We start from the raw sequence: 21,077 nt of genomic DNA on the forward strand, positions 1-21,077 counted from the left end.
ACGCAAAGAAGAGGCTGGAAGGACGAAGGCTGATGAGCAGCGACGCTCTCGAGCCGTATCCATATGACGCTCTCCTACAGGTGCGCCTTCAGTCGTCTCTGGGCCTATTCTCCTTCTTACCGCCCTTCTTCCTCCCACCCTTCTGCCCACAATTCGGCTTGTCGTCCATGTGCCGTTTCGCCGCGTCGGGCCTCGTATACTTCTTTCCGCAGCGACGACAGGGATAGAGGATCCCGTTCCATCCCAGACATCGCTTGCTCATGTCTATGTGTCGGCGACAGTCATGGTAGCGCTCAAATTTCTTTGCTGGGCAGTGCGGGCAAGCGAAGCGTCCGTCTGCCATCGCGATGGGTTTGGGCTTGGAGGCTACCATTGCCGCTGTTTTGCCGTTGCCCGTGGGTGTGGGTGTGTTCCCGATGCGCGCACGTTTTAGCGGCTGCTCGGAGTGGATAGGGGTCGTGGAGGGTGTGGCCTCGGTGCGCTCCCGATTCCGATTGCTGCGCCGCAGCGAAACTTCCACGGTTGCGCTTGTGTCTTGATTCTGGACTTCCTTTACTTCAGGGCGCTTATGTCGTACTTGCGATTTGACACGAGACTGCAAACCAGGTTGATGCGAGGACGACAAAAGACAAGCTGAAGGTGGGGTCTCCACCAGGATGTGACCATCATATTCCCTATCAGCCTGAATGGTCTCCTCGTCGATAATGTGCTGCACATCCACATTGCTTTCGACTATGGCGTCAGCAATACAGTGTGCGTTTCCTGTTTTTGTTGCATTCTGCTCTACCTTGTGTAGATCAGATGTGACGACACTGGACATGACGTTCGTGCCAGCGCTTGAAAGCAATGCATGCAGATCGGCGATGATGTTGACTGACGCATCTAGTAAATTGGTGGGATCGCTGCGATGTTGAGCGATGAGATCCTCGTTATGATCCGGGAGCGCGGGCATATTGTCAGATATGAATACGATGTTATAAGGGCTTCCTTGATCCTTGCTCGGATGAGGCATATACTCTTCATTAGTCTGCTCCAGTGGGGAACAGTCATCAGCCCACTCATTGCACAGTGATCTGATTGTAGGCGAATGAAGGCTTGGAGATATGGAATCGGAACCATCGGACCATCTGCCTGCTGAGGGAAGGTCATAACCTGGCACCTGGTCTGTGGGCTCCAAGAGATGTGTAACAGTGAACAGAGGTTCTGGAGGATGGCTAATGCCACTGAAGAATATGTTCGATGGGTCTGACCAGGGAAAGAAGGGAGTGACAGTGGTGGGCTGAATAGGCGGACTGCTCGCTCAGTAGTATTGACCGATTGAGATGAATGTCCGCACCTTGTGGCTATAATTACTATCTCTCATTTCCTGCGCGTAGTCACCATCCGCCGTTGATTCTCCCCAGACCTCGGACGGCCTCGGTGTCTCGAAATTGACGTGGTCGACAGTGGAATGTTCATGAAGGTCTAGAGGATCAAGCTTCGATGCTGGCTGAGGCGGGTCAATAACATCGCAGAGGCCAAATGCGGAGGGCGTCATGCCAGAAATGCAGAATGAAATAGTAGGGAAAGGTGACGGCGGAGATTGAGCGAAAGTGTAGCCCCCATCCACTTTATAGCTACTATGTGTTGACGCTGGGATTGGCATCGACGAGCTCACTAGGCGAGCTTCTCACGACTAGCTGCAACCTTCGAAAGCTGATGGCAGCCATTGTACAAGACGATTTGGGGAATTTTCGAAGCCTTTCCCCTATTGTTCTGACTATGCAAAGTACAAGGTACTGCCATTATGAGCCTTTCGCTCTCACAGATCGGCATTGAGTCACACGGCTACATCGGGCCCGACGCTGCCTGGATCGTAAGTATAAAGGCAATCGTTGATATTCATGCTTCTTGAGTCCATCGTGCTTCAAAGTGTGTTACATCGTGCATATGCGTGTCATCTGAGCGGTTTCGACCTGCAATCATTGTTGTGCCTATGAATCGCTGGCCGCGTGATCCGAAAATATCTCAGAGCGTGAATTCCAGCATCATCGCTCCCCCAATAGTCAACAGTCCGTCGCTTGGTCCGCCTAATGTTCGAAAGGATCACAATCCAGATCGCTGGCCCAGGCTCAAAAGTGGCGTCCGTGACCACGGATGCGGAAGTGTGAGCCACTGACTGGATGAACAGTGAATTCCTAATGTACAGGTTGTGGCGAACAAGAAAAAACTTTGTCTTCAGCATCATGTCTCCCGCAACATGTCACAGGCAAAAACTTATCTGGCTGGTGACTTGGCGTGCACGACCAATCATTTCGCAAATAACGCAAGCACATTGTTCCAGATGCCCGAGCGATTCCGATAATTCGTAGACAAGGACATACCCGCTCATCGTTATCGCTTTGGTTGGAGAATATATTGAAGACAGAATCATCGAGACTATGGAGAAACTCGCGATTCTCGCTGATCCTTACCATTACAAAGTCCATATTTTCTGCATTCACCGTGGTGATGAGCTGAAGGCTGCGCGTCTAATCGACCTCACGCCAAAGTGGCACCTAGCCGCAACGCTCTATAATGAGGTGCCGAGAATGTCAAGAAATCAATTTGTACAAGCCCTGTCAATGGTGGAGTCAGAAGACTTGGCATTAAGCACACCATCAGACTCCAACGGTGAAACTGAACAAACCGGTGGTGATGATAGAGCACAGAAAAGTGACGGCGAGTCGGTCACTCCGAATCAACCGCAAGATGCCGGGAGCGCACGTGGGTAATCGACTGGCCAGATATTCCGTCACTCGTTCGTGTTGCAGCTTGGCCTACACCCTCCGTCTCCAGGCTTCCGAAAATGAAAGTAATATTGTCTTTTCACCCTTCAAAGAAGCTCTGAACGCAGGAAAGTGTCAACTCTCGATGCTTGGCGTACTCAGAAATACCGTTCCAAACCTATCAAGAACCATTCTCTTATTGAGAAGTGGCTTAGCTCGGTTTGAGCCTCTCTCATTCTATCCTGAAGCAAGTCCGACGGGTTATCATCACACGTTTCTACCTTATGCCTGGGTATGCAGGCCTTCTTCACTTCATTCGCCATGTGCGGGAACAATGGCCATATGCTAGACACATTCCACAGCTGATTTGAAGCGGAATGCAAATGATGAGAATGTGCAACGCCATCGGGGCTATCTCAGAAGGGATATCTTGAAGAAGGATACAAGGTAAGATGTGTATATCTGGGTGTGCGTGAATCACAGGTTTATGAGGCAATAAAGACCAGAACGAATATCAAGACCAGATCAAGGAGTATGATGACTTTCGAGTCCGTATCGGCCACAATCGGGTGTCTGAGGAGCAAGAAAATCGAGATGACGAAGAGGAAATGCACGTTTAACAGACTGGAGATGCAGCACCCGGGCAGTATGTGTATTTTACATCGTTTCTTCTTCAGTTGCTACCGCCATCTCATAGCCGTCGCAAGTATCCTTGTGCGACTGGATTGCTGAACAGACGTCACAGCGGAATTCTCCCTCCGCTGTGTATTCCGGACAGCGTCCAACCGCGCCACAATGGCGTTCAACATCAGACCTTCTGGTGAAGCGCTTTCCGCAAAAGAGGCATGGGTAGCACTGCTTGGGAACGTCGGCATCCCTGAAGGCGTGCCTTCCCCTTTTGGTGCGCCGGCGAGAGGCCGAGTTGTCGGTGGGAACGTCAACGAGGTCGTCGTCGCGGTCCTTGCGCTTGCTAGCTTTGCGATGCGAACTAGTGCTCGTGTTGTGCTGGACCAGGGCGTGTGGATGGGTGCATTTCCTATCGCCGCGTGGGGACTTTGTCCTCGCACTAGAACTCACGTGCAAAGGACCTGCGGCAGTCCCAGAGCATGCGGTGGCGTCCTAATAAGAGGTAAATCCTGTGTTGTTGGACGTGCTATCAAGGAAGAGTGCTGCATCGTCACCCGAGTTCTAGTGTCCGTATTCCGAATGCAACCGTTTTCTGCTCTACCACAGGTAGACCAGGATCGGTCCCGCGGGGTACGCATGGCGTACTCACGTGTGGCGGTGGTGTGAAGGCTATTGTTACGAAATGGTTGGGTGGCCCGGAAGACCCTCCGACACTCGGCGCAAAAGACGGTTTGATCGTCTGAGGAAGGAGCGGCGTTGTCAGTGCGGGTGTGCTGGCGAAGGGCGAGGAAGGCAAGGTTGGGTATGATGCCTGTGTGCTGGCGTGGCATATGCCGTTGTCGAAGTCTATGTCCAGCAGAAGGTCGTGTTCGGTGGTCTCCACAAATACCGGAACCTCCCGACGCCATGTATCTGTCTCGAGTGTACCATGCTGGTAGGGCGGCAACCAAGCAGCGGTGGCACGGTAGTTTAACTCATCTATCTACATAAATGCCGACGCCGATGACGAAATAGACCAGGTGCAGTAACGTCATGGCAGGAGATGCAGTGTTGCATCGCATACAATTATGTCTTCGCGAACGGCACACTCGCCAGACTCATATTTAGTTGATAGCCGCTGGATAGTAATAATACATCAAATAGTGACTTATTTCTGACGATATGAGTGGCGAGACAGGGGAAGAATGATTTGACAAGCTCGCAAGCCATGTACTACGTCGGCCATTCATTCGAGACAGCCTTGTTGCGCAAGGAAAGGGCGAGTATCCTCCACTCTAGAGGCTGAGGAAATTCTGGATCACTTGCATGTATCTCTCACGTTCCTCCCAGAACGGCATATGGCTGGACTTCTCGAACGTAATCCATTTGACGCGCGGGATGTGTGTGAAGAATGGAGCGTTCACGAAGTCTTGCATATAGTCCGCGCGTCCGTTGAGTATCAACGCGGGGACCTCGACAGTGTGCAGCTTGTCGATCACATCCCAATCTGCATACTCCCCTTGGCTCCTGTGATGGGCCAGCGGTAAGTAGGCGAGCACATCAATATTGCACACAGACTTGCAGCGCATTATAGACGGTCGTGTCGCCCGTTCCTGGCGATCCTTGAGCCAGCGAGTACAGCATTTCCTGTGGCGGTGGGCTGAGCAAGCATCCGTGCAGGGAGAAGAAGTGTGCGGAGGCTTGGCCGAATAGTGGGTGTTCGGGGCCCGCCAGCCATGCCTCGCGCTCCTCCTGCGGAAAGTTCTTCTGCAGCATCTCATTCGACTCCCTGAGGAGGCGCTTCGCGGCGAGCGTGTTGCTGAGGACGACGTGCTTCAGACCGGGCAGGCGGCGTCGGATGGCGAGCTCGATGGCCAGTGTGCCGCCCCACGAGTGCCCAAGGACGTCGAAATCGTCCTGGACGCCGAAGTGATTTACCAGGTTCGTGAGCTCGTCGAGGAAGAGGTCGATCGTCCAGAAAGACGCGGGCTTCTCGCGTAGATGCGTAGAGCGCCCGGTGCCGACTTGGTCGTAAAGGATGACGGGGATGGACGCAGTCGTTGCGAGGTCGCCGATCGGGAGGAGGTAGTCGTGGCTGAGCCCGGGCCCGCCATGGATCACGACGAGAGGGCGGTGGGTGCGTTTCGTGAGGTCACCGAAAAGGCGGTACCATGTCTGATGGGTCTCGCCATCGACCGTGAAGGGGATGGTCCCTTCAGAGGAGAAGCTGCTCGACATACTGTTAGGGAGGGGGGGATTCTCACTTGCGCGTGGTGACTGCGAGGTGAAAAATACTGTCATCAAGGGGCTCATATGCTTCGCCTTTTGTACTAGGGTGCTCTGTGCGCCACCGATCTGCATACAGTGATCGACCGGCATGTGGACGGGCTGTGCAATATTTGATTCCGTTTCACCTCTATCATCCCGACTGGTCATGGGTTCGAAGAGTACAAGTGGGCCCATCTAAGGCCCATTTACGTGGAGAGCACGAAACGTTACATACCTCCGCATCTGGGAAATGAAAACCCCAGAGACGTCAACAGGAAATCAGGCAGGGGATACTGTGTGGTGTTGGTAAGGTTGCCTCAGGCCGAGGTGCATCTTACCATGACGGTATATTGCCTACCAGCCTCAAGGCACTCTAAGATGATATATCGTGATTCCACCTTGAATCATGCGACGATGTTACTGTAACTATCAGTTCAGTAATAACCGAAACCCTGATGCTCGGCCAAGTTACCTCAAGGAACAATAACCTTCGGACTCGGATGGCCCTCACTTTGTAGCCAACCCGGACCGCGTTGGGGTAAAGAAAAAACCACGTTCTGTAATTTCTCACTGGGCCAAAGCATCCGTGAAAGCAAGATTAGCGAAAAGTATTCCTCAGGGCGAAGTGAGAATGAAAGGAGCATTTATTGAAACACTACCAATAAGTAATAGGGGCGGCGGATGCCGACATTCTAAATTAGTAGGGCGCGATGAATCTGGTTACCTTACCTTAATTAACAGCGACCTGATTTACCGGCCAATTACCGGTAGATTAATCGGTAATTTACCTAGGGTCGAAAACATGCGTGTTAATCTGGGTTAATCTGGCAATATTCCTCGCCGACAAGTCTATTGATCTGACTGTTGAATTCCTGCAGGAGGTTCTGGCTGGTAGTGCGGTTTCTCCAGAAGGAACGGCAGGAACGCGTAGTGTCAGCAAACGTCGCGAGCTCAGTCGAAGTTTGCGCGGAGGGTGCTGCGAGTTTCTGATATGTTTTCAGGACGCACGTGATTCTGCCAGGGTGCGGTAAGTTCGAGTAACAAGTCGGCGATAACAATACTGTGCCTCCCCGGGTAGTCGGCAGACCCCCAAGTCGGCAATTTCATAGTATCTCCCTCCACAGTACTCGATTACCTTCGTGCTTTTGTATAGACATAGGTTTTCGTACGCCTGCTTTCATTTCCAGCTTGAACGAAAGCGAACGGTGCAGTAGTTCTGGAAATCCTTCCTGAGGACCAGCTCAAGCCGTTGTCACGCTGGTGTACGCCTCGGTTGTAACAGCTTGTGTCGGAGTTTCATTTTCCGATCACGTCAGCGACCTCATTGTATGCTTCGAGCTACCTGCCCATAGAATCCTCAAGCGTTGGCTAAGCGGACCTTGAAATATCACGCGTGATGGATCGTGATGGATGTGTTACTTTTACGTGACTGCCGACTTGGGGGGTCTGCCGACTACCCGGGGAGGCACAGTATCCTCGCCCGCCTGTTTCAGATCACACCGCCTGTTTCAGACTTCTGTGTGTCTTCGCTGTCGCCGACAACGTGCGCGATGCTGCAGAAATGCTCGCCTCATCTCCCTCTTCGTCTGCTGTGACCATCCCAACGCCGGGCAAGTCGATCCTCAAGCGCCCCCGCCTCCACAGCAGTCATTTTTCTTCCTTGCGAGACTATCCATGTCTCCCGGCTGCGTGGCCACTATTGTCAGAATGTCACGACAACGCCAAAACAACAGCAGCCATACCTGGTTTCTTGGATCGTTGTACTGGAGGTATGACCATTGCATGCCCTTGCCTCGTTCTTTTATGCTGCGCCTTCCGTATAGATAGGAGGGAGCCTTGCCTGAGGGCCAGTCACAGCTCTCAAATGCTACCCGGCTGATGGGAGGATCGGTGGTGGGACGGCCCCTTTTCTACTCCCGTTTATCAGCTTATTCATCGCATGACATGCGCTGCACGCCGAGAGGAAGCTGTTCTGCCCCTCTGCTTCATGCTCGATGTGCATTGTGCAGTGGCTACGGGATACATCGGACGGTGGCGCGGGGATCGTTTCCCTTTTAAGGACACAGGCCTGCTGCGTCTCTCCTTTTGTCGGGTCCTACACATCAGTGATCACTGCTCATCCCCTCGTTGAGTAACGCACTCCTGGAGGGTGTAACCCGTGAATCTGTCAATACCCTCACATCACGCTTCTCGTCATTTGTACTCGCCACGGAAGGGCTGCTTTCTCATCCTCCTCGTATTCGCTAGGCCACGTGCCCGATACTTATGCTACAGCTTCGACCCGACGTGCCGTCATGACATCATCCACAGCACTTGACACATGTCCCATAACAGCGTCCGCACGCTCGGATGTGTGATGCCGTCCCATGCTCGTCTTTCCCCAACATCTTGCCTCAATGGATGTCTATCATTCGTTCCAATGGACTCATCGTATGAACGGTGTGTGAACAATGGGAAATCTAATCACGGGCTCTTCAAGGCTTGCAATAATCGCACGAAAGCGGCCTATGGAGAACTTCCGATAGGGAATCAACTATCGTCCCTCCCTCGTCCGTCACATAGGTATATCTTCTGTATGTCTTCCCTACGGAGGCTTCTATTCTGCAAGACATTACGGACCGACAGAATAGGTCTGTTTCAGAGTCAGGTCTCGATATGCAAATCATCAAGATCTTGCGGGAAGGTATCCATTGCATGTAGCATCGGGTGCTAGGCGGGACCGCCCTGTGACTTGTTGGGGACATTGCTGGTCAAGCGCCTCAGCTGCCGCCTTTTCCTCTCAAGCTCTTTGTCGACACCTCGCCGCCCGCCAATCATCCGCTTGTCAGGAGACTAGCCGAGTGTGTGAGCGACTCCTTTTCCACGCGGTTCACCAAGGGCGACATTGACAACCTCTCGATCGCTGTGGTCACGTCCGACGGCCCTGTCTTCGAGCGGAACTCCTGCGTCATCCGGGGCAACGAGTTCACCTCTCCGCCTACGCCGAGCCATGCCTCCTACCGCATCGCATCAGTGGCGAAGCTGTTTGCCGTGTTGGAGGGTCATATTTTGGCAGAGCGGGGTGTTCTCTCGTGGTGTGTCCACAATCACTGACATATTGTGTACGCCGATCCTTAATACAGAGGGCAGGGACGACTCGGTGGAGAAGTTCCTCCCGGACCTCATCTTTAAGCCAGCAAACCAACGAAACACAGGAGAAGACATGGGCATAACTGTATTCGACCTCGCTACCAATATGTCTAGCATGGGCAGGGACTGGCCTCCGGGCTTCGTTCACCTGGCTGAAAGACATGATAGGCGGAGGCCCGCCCCCCACGAACGCGCTACCGTTTCCTGACCATGCGTTCTTGTTCCACACAATCAACAGGTGCCGGCTCACTTCACCGCCGCGGACGTATTCCGCCTACTCGAACACCGCTACTGATCTGCTCGGCATTGCGCTCGTCGCCGCCAACCGTACCGCGAGCAAGCATCCAGAGCATTCACCAGCCGAATATGCGGAGCTCCTGCAGAGAGGCATCTTCAGTCCTCTTGGGACAAATGGTAGCCATTCCCTGACGACGGACGCGAACAAACTCCAGGTGGTCGTGCCTTCGCTCGAGCCGGAGATCGCGGTAATACCCAATACCACAAGTTCACAGGCTGCTAGCTTGCTAATCGCGTTGTAAGGACTTAGACTTCTTGGATGCTGTGAATCCGGCGGGAGGCCAGTTCTCGTCTCTGCCTGACTGCATCAAGGTCACCCGGGGACTGCTGAGTCCTGCGTCGCCCGAGAGCCTGGTTTCACGGCACTCCATGTATCGGTGGCTGCAGCCAGTGCACTCATTCGATGAGGATGACTGGACCGAGATCGGCTTCATTTGGGAGACCATCAAGGCGCGAGACGACTCCGAAGATCTATTGGAAGCGTGCGTGCTCGCTTTCTGAAAGCATTCGCGCAACAGTTGCTGTGCGTCTCTGTGTGTAGTCACGATCATGGCAGGGTTTCATGCGGCGATCGCGATACACCCGTGTACCTCGTATGGGATCGTGGTGCTTCTTGGGGGACACTACCTAGATGCCGGCAGACTCGCCTACGACGCCTTCGGGCTTTCAGCCCGGAATGAACGAGATGCTTGCCGAGTACTCCCGGGATCTCTACGCAGGGTTCTGGTTGAGTGAAGACGGGCTCAGCAATGCGACGATCATCGTGGAAAAAGGCACACTTTACGTAGTACGCATGTCCCTCAATAGTACGGACATTATCCTCAAGTTCCACGCGCCCGGACGCCTTTCTTTACGCTCGTTGGAGCGGCGCGATGAGTTTAGGCGAGTTCGTCGTGAGCATTTATCTGCTGATGTTCCTGTGTGAAGGAATCTCAGCTGTCGTGGTGCGTGTGTTCGGCGTGTGATGGTCTACACGAAGTGGCGCACACCTATATGTAAACGACCTCATACTGTAGGCTAGAGTTGCTGTCGGCGCACAACGTACTATCCATTAGTGCAAAACAGTGACAACGCTGCCCTCGAACTCGTGTGTTTTCCCTTTCTCTCCACTTTTGTAATCACGCAGTGCCCGTTCATATGTTGTCTCAAAGTGAGTATGCGAGGTGGCCTCACTCGAATTTGAATATATTTTACGACCGGTGCTACTAACCGCGATTAATGTCATTGACTCGCGGGAACGATAGTTCTGGTCTGATCCGAGATCGTAACTCATACGAATCGTATCATGAGCAGGTATGTGTGCGCCTCATAGAGGGTCTTCGAGCGTCCCACTATTCATAGCTCACCGCCTTGCTTCGAAATCCGACTTCCCGAACAATTCAGTCTATAAATCAATGGCGTGTTTCATTCTCATGTTCCCCGAACTCTGCCTGATGTCTTTAAATATGCCCCTGAATTATGCTAAACCAGCTAATTTAGAGACCTTGCTCGAGGCACCTTCCTTGGCTTAAGCATCCTTCCACATTGCTCCAATCCAGCACGTCGCTTAAAAAGAAAATCCTGCGAGCTATTGGGCTGGATAAGACTACCTGTCTGATTGGACTAGTAATGGTGATACGCTACTCCTTGACATACTGATCTGCAATGACCTGCCTGACGCGACAGCTTCTACTATTCAACGGTTCCTCAAACTGGACCCATCATTTGCTGGCTCACGAACCGAAGTTGCGAATTCGATGCATAATGCAACTTCATTTCTCTAGGTGCCTACCTCCCGGTACGTGCTGTAGTTACGTTATTTTGATATCAAGTCTCTAACCCGACCAAATGCTTGCAAAGCACGTTAGAACCGACAGCGAGACATGGGCTATATGGTTACAACTATACTCAGTATAGAGTATGGGATCACTCGATAAGTCTGATGCCCACTGCTGGTCTCCCCTGACGCGGGTCGCGCGCGACGTCACGATCCCGTGATCGTGTTGTCGCGTATACAAAACCTTCACAGTGGACCATATTGGAGGCTCGGGAGACATTAATTTCCTTGTGAAATGGTTCCAGCATTATATATACCAGGGTGGCAGCCTTGTGCAGGCACGGACGGGCTTGACGACGACCCCCAGAGCCCATGGGACGGAGCACGGCACGGTAGCGGCACAGGCGCGCGCTAATCTCGCTTCTGTGAAATGGCGTCCGTTTACCGAAACCCATTTCCATTTACGGATGTCAAGAACATACGGCGATGAGGCTGGCCTGCTGCATAATGGCGCGGCACTATCTGTGTATAAAAGACTGCGGCACACCACTCGAAGGTGCCCCCAGCACCGTGCACCCGACGCTCTTGTGGTTTCTCATTCCGCCCTCCCTCACCCGAGATGTCTTACAGCCACTTCACCTCCTTTGCCCCAACCACCGTCTACGATCCTTCCGGCGTAGACGGGATCACGCGCTCCATGGAACAGTCATTCCGCCTTGACTCACACCCAGATACTTTGCAAGAACACTCCTCCGATGACTTTGCCGTGCATCAGTGTGACGCCCATTGCGAACCACTTGCGCACTCCGGGCTACCGGTCGTGTTCAATGCCGCCGAGGAGTATGGCACACCATGGTGCTCAGGAAGTACCCCGTCAGTCTTTCTCGTGCTGTTTCGTGTATCTTTGCTGATCTGCGCCCAGTTTCGCACCATGTGACACTCACACTGGGATACTCCTGGCGTCCGACTGCACACCTGGATGCTCGCCCATCGCCGACATATCTCACATTCACGTCGATCCTATTCATGTCGCGCATCCCAGTACATGGGAGATAGCCTCCGCCTTGGAAGACTCACCTTCGGCCACGAGATCGTCCTCACTGCGCTCCTCTTCGGGCTCGTCAACGTCTCTTTCCCTTTCGTCCCCTTCTTCGTCCATGTCCTCCTGGCGCAATGACACCGGCGCAATCGACAGCGGAAGCTTCCGTGACGTCCTCAGTCCTTCTCAACCGTCGCCGGACTCTCTCGATCGCGATATGCATTCGTCCGCCTTGCGTTCGAGTCATGTCGAGCCGTCGTCGTCCGTGCGCGGGGTGTCTGGCCCCTCGTCGCGCCGTCCACAAGGCCCCAAGAAGCACAGACGATCCCCTACGCACACGCGCTCGCGCCTACGGCAGGTTAAAGCCGAAGTGTTGGCGCTCAAGGTCTCGATCGCCCGTGGGAGGAAAGATTGCAAGTGCACGGTTTGCGAAAATGTATTCAAGTGTCGTAGCGAACTATGGCGACACATGAAGGCCCATGCGGGCGAGGCGCACGGCAAGAAGTGGAAGTGCTGCGGTGTCCCCGTCGAGTTGGCTGCAGAGTACAATGTCGCGAGGGATGCAAAGCCGTACAGGCACAATGGCAGGTCGATGGTGGGTGGGTGCGGGACCAAGTGTGGTCGCAGAGACACATTGCAGCGCCATCTGAATACGAACGTAGGCATTTGCGTGGGAAATGTGGAAAGAGCGGTAGCATTGGGTTGGCTGAAGATTTGAATCAGTATGCATTGCATTCCTCTACGTGCGGTTATTCTCTACTGGTCATGGAGTTATTCTTATTTGTTGTATAACACGTGTATGTTCCTGCCGGCATTGCCGCCTTTATGATTAGTAGTATTCTTGCCTGACAGAAGACCATCGACTGGATTGGGCTTGTCAGAATGCTGCCGTCTGCTCTGCGAGGTCTGAAAGTGAACCTATGTCATTTGTCAAGCGGGGACGTCGTTTCTGCGCCGAATATTTCGTCGTCTTTGTCGAGCACATGCCAAACCCTAACAGACCACCAGCGTCTGAGTGGGACGATAACGTCGATGTGCTGCAACGGCTGTGGCACGAGCGACTTGGACTACCTAGGTGGAGGCCAAAATTACTATACAATCTCGTGAATCATGGGACATCAGCGCGAAGCCGCTCTCGCTTCGATAAAATTACAAGGCGAGTGAAAGGACAATTTGTGATCGAAAGAAGACGCCCCATGAAAACTTGCATTACGCGTCCATGGTAAATGTATTGGTACATTGTACCGGTCTCGCGTGCGCAGACTAGAATAAAGGAACGGTCAGCGAGAGGCACCTTTCAGTGACGATCCCGTGACCGGTTCAAACACATACAAGACCACACAGCCTGCCTCAGCCACAGATATTCGACCTCCCACTTTATACCCACCCACACCTCAACACACCATCTGCCGAGCAGTAGAGAACATGCAGACAACGATACACACGACGCTCGACCCCCACATGGTGCACCCCGCACCACAGACACCACCAGCAACAAAGGGGAATGGCCCAGAAGACCAACTGCGCCGACATGTGCCGTGCAGGCTGCGTCGCATGCTGGGCAAGATGCCCTTGCATGCGACCGAGAACGACAATGAGCACCGGAACCTGCCCCCTAGGCTCCGGCGTATGACCGAGCGCGCGCAGGCCAGGAGAGCACTGGCACCCTCAGCCACGAGTCTCCAACAAGCCGCTAACGATCAGAACCTGGATTCAGAGTCCAGCCTATCCGGGCGCGATGCTGAAGTTTCGCGTCCCAGGTCCAGGATGCCACTGGCATCCAACGCCACTCCAGAAGTATCCACGGACAGGACCGCCCAAGCCGTTCCATTCGTCCAGGAGCCTAGTCAGCCCAGATTGGCAATCCCTGCACCAGAGGCTTCTAGTTCGAGGACGCCCACGGTTCTTCCTCCAGCGACTGGTTTGCCCCCTGCGGTCCCTGCAGGGGAATGTGGAGGGAATGGCCCCATGCAACAAAGCGCGCCTGAGCTGGTTGCAGCCGTAGCGGGACCCAAGAAATCCGCCGCTCGTGCCAGGGGCCCACGAACAGAGACGGAAAAGAAGCCGGTGCGTCGTAGCGCACGGCTACTCCGGAAAATCAATGGGGGAAACCGTGATCAAGCCGTGAATACGGATGGTGAGAATTTGTACGACTGACTGTCATTTCAGTGCTAATGTATACTTGACAGGCACGGCCCATGGCTCGATTGCCGATGTTGAGATGTCAACACAGCCCGCGAATAAAGCGAATGACGAGGACGTAGGAGACAATGCACCACGGTATGTGAAAATGTGTTTCTGTATGGTTTCGTTGAAGGGCCGGCTCCGTAGAAACGCACTCAATGTCCATAAGTGTGATCTCCGGGGCCGCATCGCGAGGAAAATAGAGAGAATGAACTGACGCTGACTATCAATTTTGACAGGGCCGACACGGGAGCGGAGCCTGACTGTACTGCATCGACACAGCCAAATCTGAAGCGGAAAAGAAGGCCACGTGACGAGGACGAGGACACTGCTGCCCCTGAGGGGGCAGCGAGAAAGAAAGCACGCAAGTGATAGGAGTACACCTACTCAAGCGTGGACTTCAACACACACCTATCCCACAGTGGACATGGTGCATGTCCCGGAGGCACAGGCACTTGGCATGGAGATAATGAGGCGCGACGACTCAACCTCTAGCACTCACCCGACTGTGATGTCAGCTATACCGCACTGGTGTCCGCTCCTTGCATCAGACCATGATTCCCAACAATCGACTAGAGTCATTGTTTATACCTACAACCGAGCTCGTTAGATGCTCTTGATACCCATTGTAATTGAACGGGCAAGCATAGTTGACCACCGTGGATAACACATTCCACATATTGCGACGTCGATGGCCAGTGTGTATAAATTCACCATTAGGAGACTTGATAAATCCGTGGCAAAGAAACATACAAGGGAGCAGGATACCGTCATCGTATACGACTCGAACTTGCCACCTCTGTCAACGTGTGGATATCCGGCCGCAGCCGAGTCGATCGGATATGGGTGATCGAGATCATCTTTCCATACGCCTTGCGCGAGTCGCGACCACCATTGTGTGGTTCTGCACCCAGTAGGCGGGAAGGACTAAAGGTGACGCAGGCAGAGCAACATCCAGGAATGCATGTCAAGGGAAGGCTCGTAGCGAAGACCATGTTGATGTCTGCTGCATGCCGCCCTTTGCGAGCATGGCTTTTGATCCTCAGGAATGACAAGGCTGAGGGTGTATTACATGTACGTCCTTCTCCGCGTGACTAATCTATATAGGCGAATCAAAAATGATAGAACGTGTGATCATCCTCGGATAGTACGAAATCTGTTTCTTGAGAACAATGCATCTCCTTGACCGCCGTCTTGTGCAGAAGGCATTGTCTGTTTGTTGGCAAGGGATCATGAAGGAAGGCAATATTGGTTATGGGATAGCTTGCTTTCTGCCTGCACCACGTCGAGCATGTTTTCTATCGTCACTCATAGGACATTTACGGTCTCTCTTGAGGTCCGTTTACAACACTGCACGCACTTATACATTGTGAGTACTTTTCTGTTGCTTCCAAAGACAAGTGTTTGTTGACGTGCAGTTTTTCGTCCAATGTAACGCCTTACCTTGCCCCTGTGACACGCACTGAAAAGCGGAAGAGGTTCCTATAGGCGCGAGCACGCCGCTCAGGAATACTCTAGAGGGATCTGACCACGCGTTTGAAGAAGGATTAGGCCTCAATGTCTATTGAGACCTGTCGATGATATCGGGGGCCATCAAGCACGCTGGATGGTATGTCGGCACAGCAGAGCCAGATGACGACGAGACAATATCACAAGAGAAATTGGGCGAGGTCGTCGCCCTCGTTCGCCTTATAGTGAGGTGTTGACGCCGGGATTGGCACTAACGAGCTAAGGTTGGACTCTCATGACTGGATCCAAAATTTGATGGCTATTGTAGAAGCGCGGTCTTCCGGGCGTCCGCCCCATTGTTGTGAATACGCAAAATACGGGGTACTCGCATTATCAGCCTTCTTTCTCACAAATCATAATTGATTCACATAGCTGCACATTATTATTTCGTCACCATTGCGTGTGGAAAACGAGAATCCTCCAAAGTTTTGTCGCTATGGTTGATGGAATTCGATAGTTTAAGATTTCCCTGCCTACATTCTTAGGAGCTAATCCATAGTACTGCCATAGGGAATCATCGTCTGCTTTGTTCTAAAGGCACTGTGCCGACCCTTTCACATCGACTAAATGACAAGAGCTTGCTATCTTCCCTAAAGGTCTCATCTCACTGTCCAGTCGACGCTTAGGACATTATCTTATGCCACTTGTTCTTACACTGTGTGTTTCACATTCGAATCCTTATGTTTCTGCTAGCTATAAGCGGGGTTAAACGCACATTTATTTGATCGTGTCCAGTCTCTATTCCTGCGCGAAATCTAACGACTATTCTATCACTCTCCACCTGTTGGAGAATCAGGCGAGGCTGCGATACTATGGGCGCCCACAAGCCAACTGGTCTGCGATTTGTCTCTAACGTGGGTGAGTGATCAATGTGCACCGTAGCACCCGCTCTCGCGGTGGGTATACGTATTCCTGTCCTAGCCGGGCTCGCGCTCTCAGCGAATGTTGCTGCACGAGTCGTAACTGAAGTCATTCGGACGCCTCGGAGCATACGACAAGTCTGTAATAAGTATTTCCGATGCAGAGATGGCAACAAGGGAAGCTCACCTCTCCGTGGGCTACACGAACACGAACTTCCCCGCAAGATGGGACGTAGCTCTCCTCGAGCGGCGAGGATGTAGACATGGCCTGAGACTACACTATCCACTATGAAATGGGCTCACCGTGGGCAGCTATCAAATGAAACAGCACACCCTGCCAGCGGGCGGTGGGATGCTATACCTTGAGAGCGACTTCGCGCCATTCAGTATATCGTTCATCGATCAGCTGGTCGATCGTCGAGAACGCGTATGGCTTGCCGCGAAGGTGTGTGGATAGACCGGTGCCAATCTGGTTGTATCACCAAAGAATACGAAACAACACCTCCATCCTTGACTTCGTAGTTCTGAGCGGATGTGAGACGAACGTTGATGACCTGCTACCACAGATAAGCAAGATTAATTAGTCGGCAGATCGTGAACCTACCACGATGGAGCTTAGAACGACAGAGTATGAGCGAACGAAGAGGCTCACTCCTGTCCTCGAGCGAAGTTGATGAATGCCCATTGCAGGTTGACACCATTCATCCTCCACGTCTCAAAGCGTATTTGGACTGCTCCGTGAAGAAGTGTAACCCGGAGATACTGTGTGATTCAAGTAAATACCTCCCCAGAATATAGAGAGGTTGGCGGACAGAAGCGGTCCTTCATGCCAAGCACATATGGTAGACCATCGACCAACCCAGAATTAGCAGGCTTTATAGCAAGTACTGAACTTCAATCTTACTGAATTGGAGATAAGGGTCTTAACAAGTCGACCGGCAACGAGATCGTTGATACACTGTAGTACACTATGAGCTGTGCGATATGCAGCGAAAATGTTACGCCACTCACCCGCTCTTGGGACGCTCACGATAACAGTAGTGAGTGGGCAGTACGACGGTGGTCTAAAGCTCTGGTCAATGATAGTGGTCAGGGAAGATTTGATCAAGTCCTCGGGCTTAATCCATCCTATTTACAGTGGTGAGGCTGACAGTTGTGTACGCATTCCGATAGCACTGGCGGCCACGGGTCTCGACGCCCTCGGTGGGTTGCGCCCCCCGGGGTGTCAGAACAACTAACGCCTTGATGGGCAGGAAGTAAGATGGGAAGTACAGTTCAGCTCACTTGAACCCTTATGCCAGTGGGTTCGCGGGTAGTCAGTGTACGGGGGACCATGTCTTCTTCTGGTGAATGTCTAAGAAGGAATATATATGTATGATGACGGCCTCAGGCTGACAAAGACGTGGTAGTGCGCAAATGCATCAAGATCGTGAATGTAGGGCAATCTGATCCTGCTTGTTGAGGCCCATCCGGCCTCGCCAGAATGGGGGACACAGCGGTGCTGACTGCAAACTCTCCACTGCTCGCTGACTCCGTCTTTCTAAGATCTCGTCGAGCACCGCGGGTGCGTCGATACCTTGCAGCATGCCCAACCTGTCAGACTGTCAACGACCAGCAGAGGTGAATGACTCGTACTACGAACCAGTCGCCAAAGGGGAACACGAGGAGATTTGCAGCATATCTGAGAATAAGGCGTCAGTACAGATAGAGCCGACATATCCTTAACACTCACTTGTGCCCGCCCACATGGGCAACCTCTCCAAGCGAGATGTCTTGTGTCAGACCACGTCTGCTGATCTCCTTCCGTAGAGCTCCCGCGACCTCACTCCCTGTGTCCCCGCACCTGCAGTCCCGTTCGCCGTGCGTGCACACGTAGAGATGCAATTTGTCGATGCTCTTATCAGGTGTAGTCGCCGGTAGGTCCCCGAGCGCGTGGGAGTACAACGTCTTTGCCACAGAGCCCACATTCGCAAGCGATACTTCGGGTATGTCTATACAGCCTCCGGCATGTGAAAATGCGGTGGCACGATAAACCTCCTGCTCCCCTTCGGCTTCCCCAAGACCAACGTACCCTGGATGTACGGCTTGCTGTTCCGACCACGAGAAGTTCACAAGACCACCCCAGGATAGCGCATGCCGCGTCAAAGCGTGCAGCAGCGGCGACTTGGATCTAGCAGGATATTCTCTCGGCGGACGATGGGTGTGCAGGAGGAAATAGCTGTGATGCGGAGCGACGGTTCCGGCCAGTGATCTAACAGGCGGCGTAGAGCTGAAATGTCGGCTGCCCGTGAGTTTGTTTATGCGCGAAGCCAATGGCGGGATCCTAGCGAGCTTGGAAGAGCCTATAATTATTTGAAGATGCATTTCGCAAGAAAGCAAGTTAGGGATGTAGAAAAAGAGGTAGGCATCCTCGCAGAGATGAAGGTTGACATAGGCTGCTGCCGCTGCCGCCACCGTTGGGCGGCAGAGGGCGGCAGCCTACGCGGCCAATCGGCAGATTCGAACTCTACCAAACCTTGGTCGATTCCAATTACCTGTGACAAACAGCACGTGTGGACGCCAGATAAAGTATTACATAGACGTTGGCGAGGCTATATTCAAAACTGATTGTGATATAATACCAAATATGTCGCATCGCACAGGGTTATGTCTTCGCGAACAGCCTACTTGCCAAACTAATGTTTGGTTAATTACCTCTAGCTAGTGACTGGCAATACATCAAATGGTGACTAATTTATGACGACATGAGTGGCGAGACCGGGGATGAACAATTTGACAAGCTCGCAAGCCATGTGCCACGTCGGATACTCATTCGGGGCAGTCTTGGTGTACAAGAGGGCGAGTAACCTCCACTATAGGTCGAGGAAATTCTGGACCACTTGCATGTATCTCTCACGTTCCTCCCAGAACGGCATATGGCTGGACTTCTCGAACGTAATCCATTTGACGCGCGGGATGTGTGTGAAGAATGGAGCGTTCACGAAGTCTTGCATATAGTCCGCGCGTCCGTTGAGTATCAACGCGGGGACCTCGACAGTGTGCAGCTTGTCGATCACATCCCAATCTGCATACTCCCCTTGGCTCCTGTGATGGGCCAGCGGTAAGTAGGCGAGCACATCAATATTGCACACAGACTTGCAGCGCATTATAGACGGTCGTGTCGCCCGTTCCTGGCGATCCTTGAGCCAGCGAGTACAGCATTTCCTGTGGCGGTGGGCTGAGCAAGCATCCGTGCAGGGAGAAGAAGTGTGCGGAGGCTTGGCCGAATAGTGGGTGTTCGGGGCCCGCCAGCCATGCCTCGCGCTCCTCCTGTGGGAAGTTCTTCTGCAGCATCTCATTCGACTCTTTAACGAGACGCTTCGCGGCGAGCGTGTTGCTGAGGACGACGTGCTTCAGACCGGGCAGGCGGCGTCGGATGGCGAGCTCGATGGCCAGTGTGCCGCCCCACGAGTGCCCGAGGACGTCGAAATCGTCCTGGGCGCCGAAGTGATTTACCAGGTTCGTGAGCTCGTCGAGGAAGAGGTCGATCGTCCAGAAAGACGCGGGCTTCTCGCGTAGATGCGTAGAGCGCCCGGTGCCGACTTGGTCGTAAAGGATGACGGGGATGGACGCAGTCGTTGCGAGGTCGCCGATCGGGAGGAGGTAGTCGTGGCTGAGCCCGGGCCCGCCATGGATCACGACGAGAGGGCGGTGGGTGCGTTTCGTGAGGTCACCGAAAAGGCGGTACCATGTCTGATGGGTCTCGCCATCGACCGTGAAGGGGATGGTCCCTTCAGAGGAGAAGCTGCTCGACATACTGTTAGGGAGGGGGGGGGATTCTCACTTGCGCGTGGTGACTGCGAGGTGAAGATAGTGTCGTCGAAGGGCTCATATGCTTCGCTTTTTGTATTAGGGTGCTCTGTGCGCCACCGATCTGCATACAGTGATCGACCGGCATGTGGACGGGCTGTGCAATATTTGATTCCGTTTCACCTCTATCATCCCGACTGGTCATGGTTTCAAAGAGTACAAGTGGGCCCATCGAGGCCCATTTACGTGGAGAGCACGAAACGTTACATACCTCCGCGTTTGGCAAATGAAAATCCCAGAGACGTTAACAGGAAATCAAGCAGGGGATACTGTGTGGTGTTGGTAAGTTTGCTTCATGCCGAGGCGCATCTTACCGTGACGGTATATTGCAAGATGATATATCATGACTCCACCTTGAATCGTGCGACGATGTTACTGTAAGTATCAGTTCAGTAATAACAGAAGACCTGATGCTCGGCCAAGTTACCTCAAGGAACAAGAATGACTCTCGGACTCGGATGGCCCTCACTTTGTAGCCAACTCGAACGCTCAACATTCTGTGATTTCTCACTGGGCTAAAGCATTCGTGAAAGCAAGGTTAGCGAAAAGTATTCCTCAGCCCAAAGTGAGAATGAATGGTGCATTTAAGCAGTATTGAAACCCTATTAATAGGTAATGATGGCGGCGGATGCCGAAATCTTAAATTAAAATCAATAACGTACATAACTAATCTTGTCATTCCGGTGCAGAAAACTCTCGCTTGCCCTTCCTACTTTAAGCATTGTGAATAGTGGCTAACAAACCCACAATACGACTTGCGCTTGCGCTCATCGAATGCATGTGGCTTCGATCTGTAGGACTCGTAGGAGTGCTGCGAGTTTCTGATGTGTTTT

The 21,077-nt window shown here is 52.8% G+C and overlaps 6 protein-coding genes across 6 annotated transcripts; 3 read left to right on the forward strand and 3 right to left on the reverse strand.

The window, feature by feature from the left end:
• Positions 1-88: 88 nt before the first annotated feature.
• Positions 89-1,537, reverse strand: POSPLADRAFT_1143125 (hypothetical protein; the record flags this gene model as incomplete). Its single annotated transcript, XM_024485516.1, has 2 exons — positions 89-1,245; positions 1,354-1,537. 2 exons carry the CDS (start codon positions 1,535-1,537, stop codon positions 89-91), a joined length of 1,341 nt encoding a protein of 446 aa, XP_024338859.1.
• Positions 1,538-2,072: 535 nt separating this feature from the next.
• On the forward strand, positions 2,073-10,685 carry POSPLADRAFT_1046522 (hypothetical protein; the record flags this gene model as incomplete). The annotated part of the gene is made up of 19 exons (XM_024479055.1): positions 2,073-2,146; positions 2,189-2,267; positions 2,352-2,745; positions 3,110-3,194; positions 3,272-3,393; positions 3,484-3,774; positions 3,981-4,103; positions 4,704-4,753; positions 8,184-8,251; positions 8,450-8,695; positions 8,751-8,858; positions 8,989-9,235; positions 9,291-9,529; positions 9,566-9,570; positions 9,689-9,834; positions 9,975-9,991; positions 10,174-10,197; positions 10,292-10,340; positions 10,527-10,685. 19 exons carry the CDS (start codon positions 2,073-2,075, stop codon positions 10,683-10,685), a joined length of 2,526 nt encoding a protein of 841 aa, XP_024338860.1.
• Positions 10,686-11,422: 737 nt separating this feature from the next.
• Positions 11,423-13,068, forward strand: POSPLADRAFT_1143206 (hypothetical protein; the record flags this gene model as incomplete). Its single annotated transcript, XM_024485529.1, has 3 exons — positions 11,423-11,676; positions 11,726-12,543; positions 12,695-13,068. 3 exons carry the CDS (start codon positions 11,423-11,425, stop codon positions 13,066-13,068), a joined length of 1,446 nt encoding a protein of 481 aa, XP_024338861.1.
• Positions 13,069-13,303: 235 nt separating this feature from the next.
• On the forward strand, positions 13,304-14,398 carry POSPLADRAFT_1056661 (hypothetical protein; the record flags this gene model as incomplete). The annotated part of the gene is made up of 3 exons (XM_024480816.1): positions 13,304-13,979; positions 14,032-14,122; positions 14,266-14,398. The coding sequence occupies 3 exons, from the start codon at positions 13,304-13,306 to the stop codon at positions 14,396-14,398; spliced, it is 900 nt and encodes a 299-aa protein (XP_024338862.1).
• Positions 14,399-17,816: 3,418 nt separating this feature from the next.
• On the reverse strand, positions 17,817-18,764 carry POSPLADRAFT_1181289 (hypothetical protein; the record flags this gene model as incomplete). The annotated part of the gene is made up of 3 exons (XM_024488825.1): positions 18,128-18,764; positions 18,038-18,076; positions 17,817-17,988 (listed from the first exon to the last, which is right to left on the reverse strand). The coding sequence occupies exons 1-3, from the start codon at positions 18,757-18,759 to the stop codon at positions 17,817-17,819; spliced, it is 843 nt and encodes a 280-aa protein (XP_024338863.1). The 5' UTR covers positions 18,760-18,764.
• Positions 18,765-19,041: 277 nt separating this feature from the next.
• On the reverse strand, positions 19,042-20,207 carry POSPLADRAFT_1039921 (hypothetical protein). The gene is made up of 2 exons (XM_024477621.1): positions 19,535-20,207; positions 19,042-19,479 (listed from the first exon to the last, which is right to left on the reverse strand). Exons 1-2 carry the CDS (start codon positions 20,188-20,190, stop codon positions 19,248-19,250), a joined length of 888 nt encoding a protein of 295 aa, XP_024338864.1. The 5' UTR covers positions 20,191-20,207; the 3' UTR covers positions 19,042-19,247.
• Between the last annotated feature and the right edge of the window lie 870 nt (positions 20,208-21,077).

Source organism: Postia placenta (assembly GCF_002117355.1).
Source record: "Postia placenta MAD-698-R-SB12 unplaced genomic scaffold POSPLAscaffold_7, whole genome shotgun sequence".
NCBI lineage: Eukaryota > Fungi > Basidiomycota > Agaricomycetes > Polyporales > Adustoporiaceae > Rhodonia > Rhodonia placenta.

Coding starts and splice junctions, on each gene's coding strand:
- POSPLADRAFT_1039921 (XM_024477621.1), bottom strand. CDS start 20,190: ATGTCGAGCAGCTTCTCCTCTGAAGGGACCATCCCCTTCACGGTCGAT. Junction 19,480..19,534: donor ACGACCGTCTATAATGCGCT/GCAAGTCTGTGT, acceptor GGCCCATCACAG/GAGCCAAGGGGAGTATGCAG.